Genomic DNA, 14,526 nt, shown 5'->3' with positions numbered 1-14,526 from the left:
ATTACCCTTCATCATTCTGGTTGTAATCCAGGGGCTGTGGATTTGGATGCTTTAACAGATGAGAAAGAAAGGAAAGCTTTAGAAGGGATGATAAACAATTTTGGGCAAACTCCCTGTCAGCTGTTAAAGGTAATGCTCCTTGTTCCCTCTCGATCAGACCTTTGTAGTTAAATCCGATTGAGTTACAAAGGACTTCTGAAAAAGTGACAAAGTAATGTTTTGTAAGACAATAGTTTGGAATTTTGGGAATGTTAAGTCTTTGCCACATTACCATTTATAAAGGTCACACTGATGGAAATGTAGCATACCATTTTCAGAAGAAATTCATTTACTTTAAGAAGGGAAATTAGGTGCTTAAAAGTTTGCTTTGCCGTTGATTTCCATACAACAACTTGATACATTTGTCTAATCTGATATTCCTTCAAATATTGTCTCCTAGGAGCCCCATCCACAAAGGTTGTCAGCAGAAGAGGTAGTGCAAAGACTAACTAAAAGTGATACCTCTACTTTGAATCTCTTCCAGCACCTCACTGAACTGAAGTCATTCTTCATAGAGGTACATGTGCTACTTAAAACTGTTTAAAGTCTAATCTGAAACTTCTGGTGTACTTGAAACAAAAGGTCACAACCTAGATGAAAATAAACTTGTTTCCTATTTAAAGAAATATTTTAAAATGCAGTGTGTACTAAGTGAACACTTGCCTTAGTTAGCAACGTAGAGGTTGAATCCTATAAATCTGTATGTATTGGCCACTTGTGTGGGTGGTGGTTGATTATTAAGTTAGCCATCACACTAGGAAAGCTAAGAACATCAATGGTGATAACTGTGGACGTGGTAGCTAAACTCACTGATTCAGGACAGAGACAGGGTTTAATTTCTGGTGTTTGTGACAAAGCATATCTGTGTGAACTGAAAACGTGTGTGGTAGTGCCTTAGAGTACTGTACAGGTCTCGCATTGGTTTCAGAGGCTTTGTGTATGACTCTTTACAAGTTCTAGATTTGTCCTTCAGTTCTTGGATATAATCAGACCAAACCGATGTCCTTTCTTGTAGGGAATCAGTGATGGTGTGCCCATTGTCAAAGCTGTTGTCCCCAGGAGTCAGTCACGTTCTTTTATTTCTCAGGGAAGCCCAGAGATTTTGGTGAGTTGCGTGTGCCAATGCCCTTCTTAAACTGCAGACAGTCAAATAGGTGTATTTTTTTTCCATACAGCTTGTAAAGAAGCACTTCTTAACTGTCCCTGTTCAAATGTGTTTCCTTAATCTATAATGAATGTCAACTGTAAGTTAAATATTTGTCTTCTAAAGGGAAGCCAGGCTGATTTGTTGAATGACATTTAAGAGCTGCTGATGATACATGAGTGTAAGTTGTGGTGAGGTGTATTGTAAGTTGCCCACTTGATCCGCTTCCATAGTAGCAATTTTCTAATGCAATGCAACCCAGCTTTAAAATGACAGGATTGAGTTATTAATGGTATCATTATGCTTATCATTACTTTCCAACCTATATATTAAACTATACCATATGTGGCGTATACACACTCCAAAGGCCTGTTCTCTTAGTTAGCTTTTGCACTGACTAATACTGGTGCTGGTACTGTAACAGATGGCTAAATGATGAAGGGAGGAGAGTGGTTTTGTAACTACATCTGTATGTATGGTCTGCATACTGGCTCCTGTGCAATAATACCTATGTTTTGCAGGGGAGAATATTCTTTTCCAATATTCCTATTTTGTAGGTCCAACTTAGTGTCCTGGCATAATGTGGTATGTGTATTTGAGATTTGGAATTTGGACATGTCTAAAATGCGCATTGTGTTTTTTCTAAATATCTGAAAATATACCTCATATAATTAGATTCCTTTCTTAGTTTCTCAGAAACAGAACTGTAGTGTAACTTTTTTAAAACCTCCTGTCTTAGTATGTTAACTGTTAGCGATTACCGTTTCAAAGAAGAGAAACAGCAGCTTAAAGTAAATGACTGAACTGTAATGAAATGTTTAAGAGGGGTTGGTTGGTTGGCTGGGTTTTTTGTGGTTTGTTTCGTGATTATTTTTTTTTTGTCTCTGCCCTGTTTCCCCCATTCAACTTCTCTGACCTATCTAAAACATTCACTGTTCTAACTTGGTAATATATACCACACATGGATTAACTCACCTGAGCTAGGTTATTTTATTTACTTTTTTAGAAAACCTGTGGGTGAGGGGGCGTGTGTTTTGGTTTTTTTCCTTTGTGGTAAATACTCAAGAAGCCTGTACTGGATTTTATGCAAGCTCTGTTACCATCAAAGCAGGAAGAGAATATGCCTCTAGTTTCACCAATGTTTCTATTGAACCTTTTTTAGGTAACGGCAAGCCTGAACTGCATTATTGGAACTCATGGTTGGCTACCTTATGATAAAAACATCTCCAACTATTTTACGTTCATCAGGGATACCACAGTGACAAATCCCAAGTAAGCAAATGAGGAGGGGTGCAGATGAATACATGTACAGTAATAAAATACAGAAAGTGTTCAACAGTCAGTGGATTGTACTGTTATCATAGGCTGTGTTTTCACCTAAGAATGCATTTTCTAATGTTCAGTAACATTTCACAGTATTACAGATTATAGAGGTAGAGTTATGTAAGTGGCATTTTAAGTTTTTGCATTCTTAGAACTATTTCTAATTTTTTCCCAATAATTATAAAGACTCATCTTGGAATCCAAGATGGGCAGTCTTTATACTTTGTTACACTATAGTGCAAGTATATGTGGTGGTTTTGTTTCTTTGTTTTTTCTTCAATGTTACAATATTTAGTAGCCACATAAGTTATCAAATTGCATAAAAGATTGAAAAGATCTAAGGTGAAATCTTGCTTCCACTTGCCAATGGCAGTGACAGTTTTGCTATGGTCTCGGGGGCAGAATTTCACCTTTTTTCTTTTTTCTTTTTTTTTTTTTTTATTCTAGCCTCTGCTACAGATGGAATTTCTTAATTTTTAAGGCTACAGAAAGTGCAAAACACATAAAATACATTGATTTGGACTAAGGTTACTCTCATTAACTGCTCATCATTTCCCTACAGAACACAACGCAGCGTGAGTGGTCCTTTTGCGCCGGGGCTGGAGATCACCTCTAAGTTGTTTGCAGTATCCCATGATGCAAAACTGCTCTTTAGTGGAGGACACTGGGACAACAGCATCAGAGTAACATCGCTTACAAAAGGCAAGCTGATTGGACAGCACATCAGGCACATGGGTTAGTAACTAACTCTTTATATCGTGAAATGAAAGGGTTTATGTGTTGTACCTTGATGTTTGGTGTTTTTGGAATGAAGAACTATAGCCAGTGCACTTGGGCGGACAAGCATAGCAGGTATAAAGAAATGGCAGTGTTAAGAGAAGAATACTTGAACCATGATTATACGTAAATACTTGAGCTTGGCTTTTTAATCATTGTAGCGATGGTTTAATGTAGTTTCAAAATAAGGTTTGACTGCTGTTTTTATGTAGCAAAGAGATTAAGTCAGGTTGGTACACCTGGCTGTACAATGACTTCATTGTTTAACAAAGTCTCGTCAGCCCTTATCACAGTGGAATGTTTCATGCTGACTGCAAATCAGGATACATTGTTGATATCTTGCATGCACATTGTCACTCTGCGAAAATAGTCTTAAATATGTATGTGATAACTTCCTGTTTTCATTCCTTCATCTAGATATTGTGACCTGCTTGGCAATAGACTACTGTGGAATTCATTTAATTTCAGGCTCCAGAGATACTACCTGTATGATATGGCACATAATTCATCAGGTAGGTTATTTAGGCATACTCTGAGAAGTTTATTTAGTGCTTCTATGTTTTGGTGTGATGGTTTATTGATTTCCTTTCTTTCAGGATTGCAGGGAAGAAAGTCCACTAAAATTGATTAGCTTAGTAATTTTGTTAGTCCCATTGTGTTCTGTGTTTGAAATATTCACTGCACACATTACTTACTATATAGCTGAAGTAGAGTATTTTAGAGTCACTCTCAAAGATTTCATAGATTATATTCAGAATGGGCAAATATTACCCCTCATTATACAGATGGGAGAATGGAAGGAGAGAAACACTGCTTGAGACTACCAGAATTAGCCAGAACAATACTTCTAGTTGAGTATTTTTACATTTCTAGGCTGCTATTTACTCCACTAGTTGCGTTTTAGCATTGCATTTCCTCTGTGGGTAGTAGTGATGACTACACTAGGAGTTAGCAGTGACAGTAGACTGTTTCCTGGATTTACACTGGTGCTTTTGAATTCTTTAATATTGGTCTTGTGCTTTCACATAATGAAAGTGGTTGTGCAATGCATGTCTGTGCTTACACTCGAAATGTGAGGCAGTTTCCATTGTTACGCATTTTAAATGTTCACTTCTGATTGCTGCTTCAAGCAACTTCAGACGTACAGGTAGGATTAACTGCAGGCAGGAGCTGTCATGTTATGGACGGTGAGACTGCTTAGCGCAGTATTTGTTTGTCTCAAGTGAGGATAAATGTTGGAACTTTTAAATTTATTTCTTTGCAATTTGTGACTTAAATCATCCTTTGGAGATTAACTTTGTTTAGAATTGGTTTTTCTTAAGACTTTTAATGTTTTGGGTTTTTTTAATGTATATATAAATGATACTTGTATGTATTGTAAATTCTTCTTATGAGACTTTTATCTTGCTCTTTACGATGTGGCAGCAATGGGACTGCATACTGTCACTTCTGGTTTGCTTGTCTGTTCTGCACTGTCACCTTCTATCCCAGCTCTGTATTTTGACATTTGTTCTGCATTCCTGCATGCTTCAGGCTTTCAGGGCTTGGTTGACAGTCAAATTTCTATCACAGAAATGAGAATAAATAGTGCTCTGCAGAACTATTTATTGTACCTTCTCTCTAAGTACAGATCTTGCCTTTGAAGTGGTTTGTGAGAATAAGCCTGTATATGCTGACAGTACACTCCCTGGAACAAAGTACTAAATAATTTTGACACCCTGCAGTCATGTGGGAAAATTACTATTTTTTAATGAATATTATTGCAAGATTTCCTTTGCATATCATACACTGGTAGTCACTGAGAAGGATTATTTCCTTACATTTTCCTTTGAAAATAGAATTCAAAATAGAAAATACAATTGCTGTGACTTTAAGCAAAATAGCTTTCAGCTTCTTTAAGCTTGTCTGTGAAAGTAGAGTTCAATTCCTTGCACACCTGGACATCTGAAGGGATAGAAACAAGTCAGCTAAGTAACTCTGTCTTTCACATCCACATAGTAACTGTATGTTCATTCGTTCTTGTGATTTCAGTAAATAGGGCTGCTGACATAAAAGGCAAAAAATTGAAATTGGAATGGGTGAGTTGTGCCTTTGGTTTTGGCCTATGTCAAATATACATCTCACGCAACTGATACTGAAGATACCAGAAACTTATTTTTTGTTTGTCCTTCAGCTGCAAGAGAATGTGTCATTGCACTTTTTGTTACTCTCAGGGAGGAGTGCCTGTAGGCCTGGCACCTAAGCCATTACAGATCCTTTACGGGCATACTGATGAAGTTTCGAGTGTTGGCATCAGCACTGAACTGGATATGGCAGTATCAGGATCGAGGGTAAGCATCCTCATACATTCCCCTTCTTTGCTTCTCTTTTACTCAAACCATAGAGCGTGTCTGAAGTTGATTAAGAGCAATACAAAAAAATGTGACTATTTCACAATATTTTTTTCTTCAGCCTTGCAGAAGATGGGTGCCCTTTCCTTTGCTGCCTGCTCAAATCAGGCTGTCTCAAACTGCTCTGCACAGCATAGGCCTCAGCTACCATGTTGTGTTATTCTGCACAGATGAGCTTTAATGTGTGTGAGCTTATTTGGAGATCTTAAGTTTCTCATAGAAACAATTCTGTGACCGTTTCTTCGCTGATTTCTTAACCTTGAAGGTTCTGTGCAGCTTACCCATGCTCTGCTATACTGTACCATAGGCAGGCTGCTGAACTTTGTACTGCACATAATGCATACTCATAAATATGACATACAAAATAGCTGATTTGCTGTCTATCCTTCCCCTTTTGCCCTGTTTACATTTGCTTTTTCATATGCCTATAGCACATGGCCTTGAGGGGAATGCTGCTTCATCTAGAATTCCTAATGCTCAGGAGTCTTGATCTCCAGTTAATGATTTAAGTGCTTTCAAAATAGTCTCTCTGTATTTAAATACTTTTTCTGTGTGTTGTGGTAATGTGTCTGCTGAGTAGCAACTTACCTAAATTTGGTCACTGCAGGATGGGACTGTTATTGTCCGCACTATTCGGAAAGGTCAGTACGTGAGGACTTTACGACCACCTTGTGAGAGTTCTCTCCTGCTGACTGTTCCCAACCTGGCTGTGTCCTGGGAAGGCCATATAGTTGTCCATACCAGCATAGAAGGAAAGACTACTCTTAAGGTACTTAGTTTCATGGAATACCTCTCTGCCTTTCACTGCAGACTTGCACCTATCTTTATCCTTATTTCCTAAAGTAATGAGGCTTTTTGAGCATGCTGTGTCTGTTTCCCCCTTTTTTTTTAATTTTGCTGGCCAATTTGAGTGCAATTTGATTAAAAGATAAATCACAGACATACTGTGCTCCTGTGAGCTTCATGAAAATCTTCAAACACATGCAAGGAAGATGCCCAAGCATGCACTAATGAATCTTCCTGGGGGAGCTGCTTTGAAATGTAAAACTAGAGGAAACAAGTTCCACTGTGCACAGATATGGAGGCTTTTAAGGGGAGCATTAAGTTCTGGGTGCAAGATGCCCAGTGACTACACTGATGTTTCTTAGCTTTGGATTGGAGATACAGCTAAGAGCTTCACAGTTTAGCTTATCCTATCTATTGAGTAGCTGTGTAGTTGCTTTAATAAGGGTAGAGCTGTTATTTCTATGAGCATGGGAAATCTCTTGGAAGGCAATTTTATTGGATGTAGGCATGCTGGCTGTATTGGGAAGATGGGGAGAGAAGTGACCAAGGTATTGTCGGGCTGGAAGAGCTTAATATGGTCATGATAGCTGTATCTTTAATCCATCAAGAATTCATTGCCTTGTCCAGAAAATGCTGCTATATCTAGCTCTGTGGAAATATACCTATTTCCTTCTGGTTTTCAGACTGGGGGGAAAGGGTGGCAGCAGGGCGGAAGATGAGTGCTGTTTTCCCTTCTTCTCTCTTAACAAAAACCCATATAAAATAGACCCGTCCATTAAATCCATGGATATTTCCAGAAAATCTGAGATTGATTAGATAGATAGGTAAGATGTTACCATGTTACATCATGAGGAAATGAGGAATAACTTCAGAAATTTCCATACAGGACCTAGTATACATACACATTGCATATAGGCTTGGTACTCTTGTGTCGTTCAGCAAGGAAGCTGTTGTCAGCAATATTATCTGTGGGTTATTGTCCAAGTTAGCTCCTGTTAGTGACCTAAAGATACAAATAATACAGTCTTAATCCATTCAGTCCTCCGTGACAGATTTATTTTTGATCTATGCAGGATAAGAATGCATTACATCTCTATTCTGTCAATGGAAAATATCTGGGTTCTGAGACTCTGAAGGAGGAAGTGTCAGATATGTGTGTGACTGGCGAGTATATCGTGATGGGCAGCTTACAGGGATTTCTTTCCATACGGGATCTCTACAGGTAATGTACCACCACCTTCAGTAGTTTATTATTGAGATATAAATATAAAGGCTTACTGAGAAACGCTGTGATTGTCCCCATGTCTCATTAGTCACTGGGAACGCAGCAACTGCAGGATCAAGCCTCATGTAGTTCTGCACTGAGTTTTAAAATCCATATACTGCTATGCTCTGTAGAGCTCCACTGCTCCTCAGAATGGGAGTGATCATAGAATCATGGAATGGTTTGGGTTGGAAAGGACCTCAAGATGATCTAGTTCCAACCCCTCTGCCATGGGCAGGGACACCTCACACTAGACCATGTCTCCCAAGGCTCTGTCCAACCTGGCCTTGAACACTGCCAGGGATGGAGCAGTCACAGCTTCCTTGAGCAACCTGTTGCAGTGCCTGATCTTTGTCTCTTAGGCAGTTGTGGGGCTAATGTCACAGTTCTTCGGTGAAATGACCTTACAGTGAACTTACCCATCCATGCTTTTTCTTGTTACTTGAGCTCTATTCTGGGATACAATTAGATCATTCCTTAGGAGTTTACAATAATTGAAATTGCCAACTGGATCCTTGAGAAACTCTGTTTTATAGTGCATCATGTGGACAGCAATTTCAAATGCAGTGTGATTCTTTGCAATATGTGCAAATACACAATGTACTTTATGTGGTTTTTGTTCATTTCAGCCTGAGTTTGACCATCTCCCCCTTAGCCATGCGACTGCCAATTCATTGCATTTCTGTCACCAAAGAGTATAGCCACATCCTTGTTGGCTTGGAGGATGGCAAGTTGATTATCGTTGGTGTTGGCAAGCCAGCAGAGGTAAAACCCACCATCAAGAACTTTTTCTACCGAACAGTGGGAAACTCACTTATTTCTGCTTTCCAGTTGAGCAAGAGGTCTCCTCTATGGCAGGGTAAACTTAAGAGCAAGTTTCAGTTTTCAGTGGGAAAGAAATAACTTTTGAGACTGCTCTACTGAAATTTCTCATTAAGAATCAAAGGTATATAGGGATCACAGATGGGAAGCTCAGCTGGACTAACTTCCAGACTTCTATCACTCACACCTGAATAAGCAAAGTCATAATAGCTAACCTTTTCTGAACGTGATAGTGTTGTCAGCTACTTCTTGATGAAATAATTTTCCAGAAGACAATTGGAAATGAAAGAGAGCAAGATACTTTATTTTTTATGGTTTCTGTCAGATATCTTTTAATATGCATTGTGTGACATTGGGGGAAAAAATATTACTTCTTTCTGTTAAGAGTCTCTAATTGCAATGCACAAAGAATCACTTGTGTAGGTTCCCAATATGCTCTGTGCTCCATATGGTGAATACAAACTTGTTGGTACTGCATATGCAGTATCAAATACAGAGCTTCCATCTGTCAAATAGTTATGCCCAACTTTTCCTGTGTAAAATGTAGGTTTTGCTTGAAGTACTACTTCTCATGACTTTCAAAGTACTTGAGCTAGCTTAAACCTGCTTCTCTTTATAACCCAATCTCCATTGTGCTGCAGTATATTTATTTGAAAATGTGATTATCACTTTTGCATGACCTTTAGTACATGCCAGGGAAGATGTATTAATTTAATTTTATATTTTAATTGTGAAAACAGAGCAACTTTATTTGCCAGTATTTTAAAATGTTGTAGCTAGGAGATATATAGTTTAATATGTGAGACAGGCTTTGCACAATGGTAGTCTGATTTTGCCTGCAACAGATGGGGAGGGGAGGTTTCCACTGACTTCCAGTTGGACAGCTTTTTCCTACTGTAGAATTGACAAAGAGCTGTTTATGATGTGGTTAAACATATGTTTGTAACAGGAGCTTTAAAGTCACTGTCATTTCTAAGCTTCCTATCGCATAGAAAAGATCTTTTGTAGGCTGAAATTTATGTATCTCATCAGACTGAAGGCTTTTTCTTCTTTTTTTCCCCAGTTCTCTATCACATCTATTTTTCTAACTATGGAGAAAGTGTTGTTTCAAATACTGGGTTCCTTTTATGAATGTAGAGGCTTTCCAATGACTTTTTTTGAGGATTTTCTGTTTATAATTCAGATGATCTGCAAGCTTAATATCCATGTAAATAGATTTTTTTTTTTTTTTTTTTTTTTTTTAAAAAGCACAAACATGTAAGGAACAACATTATGTCCCAGATTTTCTAGTTTTCTATAATGGCATCAATATATTTGAAAAGTATGTATATATGGGGTATTTATTTCTTTGTTTATTTATCTGTAGTTTTGAAGAAATATATTCATTACTAGAATTTTATCCTTATACAGAAGACAGTGTTGTCATTTGGGATTTTGATGATACTGATGCTTAGGATAAAGGGAGAGACTGACCTTTAATGTGCGAAATGCTGCTTGGTATTAAGATTGGCCTATAGTGTTTCCGCATTGACAGTATCCAGTATGATGTGAAGTATAATAAATGTCTTTGTATTTTTAACTATTACTTTAGTTGTGTGGGATGTTGCAGAACTCTGGGGAATTATCACCTGTTAGCGTTAATCCTGGTCAGCACTGTGCCTTTCCTAGAACACTGCTGCTGTGGTGATAGAGTTCTTAAGCATGCTTCATTTGTAGTACTAACTGCTGGGAACTGTTCTCAAACTTGTGCTATTAAGGCATGCGTCTTGTTTATTAAACTGCAAGGGATTTCTTTATCTAATCAGCTGCCAGGCTGATCACTACTGGCCAATCATATGCCTTGTACTTAAGGAGTAAATTAAAACAGTTTCTTGCAAATTGTTGTCAGATTGCAGACCTACCAGATGCTGGATTTAATATGGCCTCTGGTTGCTTGTTATCTGTCTTGACTTATGCAATATTCAGTATGGGTTATTTCTGGTTTAAATTTTACTCTGAGCACTGCACACGGGATCTTTGGAAGATTGTATAAATTTGATACGAGGAGATAACCTTTCTCTCTTACCTTCCTTCTGCCATCACTGCCCTGCATTTTGGTTATATTTCCCTTTTCACTTCTAGCAATTTTTGTTTGAAATCTCTAAAATAAAATGTCCTTTCTTCTAATTTAGTTCATTTTTGCTCGATATTCACCTCTTTTTTTTCTTTTTTTTTTTCCTTCCTAACACTGCTTCTAAGCTGTTTGAAGTAGGTTAAGTATTAAATACACATTACTTGGCTTTATTCCTTTAACTGTTCAAAATCAGAGAAGACTGTGATTAGTGTTTTGTCTGATGTTTTTTGTCAGTCCCAAATATCATCCCTAAATGTAGCTTTTGGTTTGTTTTCAAATAATTTTTGTTGGTGTGATTTTGTTTATGCAGTACATTGTAGTGTCTGCATTTCACCAGAATCAGTGTCTGAATTCCTTTTTAATTTATCCACCTTATCCCTTCCCCCTCCTTTTGTTTCTCTGAATTACTTTTAAACAGATGCGCTCAGGTCAGCTTTCCCGAAAGCTGTGGGGATCAAGCAAACGGCTCAGCCAGATTTCATCAGGAGAGACTGAATATAACACTCAAGATTCCAAGTGATTGCTGCTTCTACCTTCTCTCATGGATTCCAGAAACATGTTTAATCTTTTGGTCACTTTAAATGTGTATCTCAACTTTCAGGTCCTTAATTCTTAAGTCTGTTGATGATGAACCTATGGTAGAGGTATAGTGATAAGCATATGTAATCAGGCAACTTAGCTTGCTTGCATATTTTTCCTTAACTGTGTTGATGTGGTCACAGCAGAATCCCTCTCTAAATAGCTGCTAAAAGTGTGTTTCAGAAAAAAAAAAGAAAAGAAAAAAAAAGGATAATTTTGATAATTGAATTTAAGATAAGTAGCATTTAATTTAAAGCTGAATAGGGCCAGGTGCTCCTTGATCACAAGGAAGCTATTTGGCTTTGCTTTGATAGCATTGTAATTCTCCAACAGTAAATGAAAATTCTGGCAGTTGCAGTGGTCAGATTCAGAATTGGGATAGCTGACAGTTATGACCTTTTCCATATATTCTTTTTTTTTAGCCCAATGAACAATCTGTTCCAATTTGTTCTTGTAAATGGCTATTGCTATCTTCTTTTGTGTAGTTTCAGTTTTAGGCTGTTCTGCAAGGAACATCTGTGTTGCACTACTTGATTATCAGAAATTGTTTAAAGTACAGACATGACTTAACTTCAAAGGAGTTGAAGGTGGTGAAGGAGCTGAAGGAGGTAGGAAATACTTGCTGCTGAAAATTTATTTATATTGTTAGGTAGACTAACACACACACCAAGAAATCCCATAATATATTTAATATCTTGAAGAAATACAGAGGAAGAATCGGTATCTATATATTGGTAAAAGATCAATCTACTTCATTAGTAAGGCAACTCCTACCAATAAAAGCAAATTTCCACTGCAAAATCATTTAAACATTGCAGCATAATTTAATTAAATAGCACCCGTTTGTTTCTTGGCTTGGTGTAACCGAACCACTTGTTATCCTTTTTTATTTTTTTGCCCTCTATAAACAAGCAGGGAAGGCCTGGGAAGGGAAAATACCAGATCCTTACCTGCGTTATATCAACAAAATAGTTATGGATTGTGTTCTATATTTTGGAGAAGCCATTACTGATTTTTTTGGTTTAGCAATATATGGTGGTAGAAGGGTGTGTGTTTTCCTATCATTCTGACATTTTAATAATATTAATGATTTAAATGATAAAGCCCATACTGTTAGAAAAGCTTGGTGCTGAGGGAATAATACAAGTTTTTGGATTGGCCTGCGAAGGTATGTGTGCATATGTATTATATGTGTGTATGTTTGTATATATATGTATATTCATGTATGTATGTCTATTAAAAGGAGAAAATACCATGGGGTAAGAGGAGTTATAGATATAAGGCAGAGCTCTAAGTGATTGTTAGCTAGTATGTTCCCTTTTGGCTACCCCTTTCTTCCCTCTGCCATCACTTTTCTTGTTATTTTTATTTATTTATGGAAATGAATGTGTGTTGTATCTCTTATAAATGTTATCAGATATTCCCTGTGGCTGGGGAGCTGTTGAACTACCTGAGGAACTCCATAATGTATAATCTTATTTCATTAACTTTTAGCACAATATTTATTAACTTTGTAGAAATAGTATCTCTTTACCCCAGAAAAGAATAATCTTAACAAGTTCTGATAGTCTCATTTAAACTGTTTTCACTGCCTCAATTTCTTTACTGGAAAAAACCCCGAACAACCCTCCTAATGACTGATTAATGTGTTGTGTAAAGAAAGTCGTGCTGCTTTTTCTCAGCTTTTGTAAATGAAATAATAAATCAGACTAGTGAACAAGTGGGTCTATGCATAGTCGCAATATTCTAGCTAATCACTGTGACAGACTGGATTGTCTGGAAAGGTAGGAGAAAATAAGAATTATTTCCCTGAGTCACTTGCCAAGAGAACATTAAATTTCCAAAAGTAGAGCAGTGTGGTTTTTTTCAGCCTCCATGTATGTAAAAAAAAAAAAACTAAACCTAAATGCATCTGTATTTTCAAATAAGCTATAGAGACATGAAAACACTATTTTTTGATCAATTGCCTATCCAGTAAGAATACTAAGGATACTCTGGAAGTATTAAGTGTGTATATGAGAATGTGAAGTATGTTTGTCCATTATGATTTCATGAAGAAGGATTCCAGGGGAGCTCTTTCGAGAGTATTTTAGAAGAATTTAAGCTTGGAATGTGAGATTTTTCTGTGTTATGGGAAGTTGGAAAACTCATTTGGGGCACTGAGTTGATAGTTTTTGTAAGTATGCATATATGTTCTGTCTAAATGCATATATGAGGTTAAGTGTTTACTTGCAGGGGAAGAGGGCAGGAAATGATGCTTTGGGTTAGCAGAATCAAGTGGAAAAATTGAGGAGAGAGGTCTTTCATAGTGTTTGGTGAAAGCATAGTTCTCTTTCTGTCACTTCCACAGAAGGGGTTCAGATAAGGGCTTGAAAACATCCTACTGTGCGTTAGGTTAAGTTTATACAACAGTTGAATAAATGGTTGTTTGTAGTTTAATATTAAAGAATACTGAATACACTGTGTCAGTTTAAGTAAAATAGAATGTTGTTGCAATAATTTGGGATGAAAGTCTATGGTGAAAAGCTTTGATGTTTGAGTACCATCATTTCATTGCATTACAAGCATTACGTGATCTTCACAAATATCTGGGACAGGTTTAATTGTGGACATTTCCTGAGCTCTCAAACTTCAGGCTAGTTTGTGCTCAGCACAAAGCAGCAGCAGAATGAAGAGGGGGAGAGGCGAGTCTAGGCTGCTTTATGCTCTATGCAGAATGGCAACATCCTTTGCCTTTTGATCTTCTATCTGGTCCTTGAGGATGGGAGGTAAACACCATTGCATGTTTAGCATTCTTGCCAGAGGCCCTCTAGAAAGACCCCCATAGGTTTGAAGGTCTGCACTTTGCCTTTGTCTAAAACCAGCTTTAAATAAAAGATACAAGTGTAAGCAGTAGGTGGTACGTTGTTTCTTTTGGCTTTAACTTACTTGTATAAGTCTTTTTAAAAAGTAGAAAATATTTTTTCTTATCAGCTCTTTAGGTTGGTTGAATTGCAGTCTCTTATGCAGTGCACTGTGAATTAGCAAACTGACTTTCATAACTCTTTGATTCCCTCAAGTTTGGTGGTATCTTCTTTTAATTTTTTGGAACAACACTAATGATATGTATCAAAGTTTAAGATATGCTTACTTTTGAAGCTGAGTTAGTAGGAGTGTAAATATATATCTCTCTAAAAGAAAATAAACCCCAACTCTCTTTTCATACCTGTATATAAATAAGATCAAGTAGTTAGCAGTATTGAGTAACTTCTTCGTAGCACAGTTTTGAATTTGCATACCAAAGGATGAT

General features: G+C 37.2%; 1 protein-coding gene across 9 annotated transcripts in view; it reads left to right on the top strand.

The window, feature by feature from the left end:
• NBEAL1 (neurobeachin like 1) overlaps nucleotides 1–13,686 on the top strand; it is an 82,982-nt gene extending 69,296 nt beyond the window's left edge. For 4 of the 9 annotated variants that reach the window (XM_030487981.1, XM_030487978.1, XM_030487977.1 and 1 more), the window contains 10 exons: nucleotides 32–129; nucleotides 440–556; nucleotides 1,055–1,144; nucleotides 2,346–2,455; nucleotides 3,069–3,241; nucleotides 3,701–3,795; nucleotides 5,497–5,613; nucleotides 6,281–6,442; nucleotides 7,533–7,681; nucleotides 8,353–10,365. In XM_030487981.1, coding sequence (XP_030343841.1) covers nucleotides 32–129; nucleotides 440–556; nucleotides 1,055–1,144; nucleotides 2,346–2,455; nucleotides 3,069–3,241; nucleotides 3,701–3,795; nucleotides 5,497–5,613; nucleotides 6,281–6,442; nucleotides 7,533–7,681; nucleotides 8,353–8,626 — 1,385 coding nt within the window. In that variant the 3' untranslated portion in view covers nucleotides 8,627–10,365. Of the gene's footprint in view, nucleotides 1–31; nucleotides 130–439; nucleotides 557–1,054; nucleotides 1,145–2,345; nucleotides 2,456–3,068; nucleotides 3,242–3,700; nucleotides 3,796–5,456; nucleotides 5,614–6,280; nucleotides 6,443–7,532; nucleotides 7,682–8,352; nucleotides 10,366–11,076 lie in introns of those variants that run through there. The other 5 variants (XM_030487983.1, XM_030487980.1, XM_030487979.1 and 2 more) reach the window with 3 other exon arrangements.
• Nucleotides 13,687–14,526: the final 840 nt, after the last annotated feature.

Source organism: Strigops habroptila, chromosome 5 (genome assembly GCF_004027225.2).
Source record: "Strigops habroptila isolate Jane chromosome 5, bStrHab1.2.pri, whole genome shotgun sequence".
Lineage (NCBI taxonomy): Eukaryota > Metazoa > Chordata > Aves > Psittaciformes > Psittacidae > Strigops > Strigops habroptila.
This window is presented reverse-complemented; position numbering and strand designations above follow the sequence as displayed.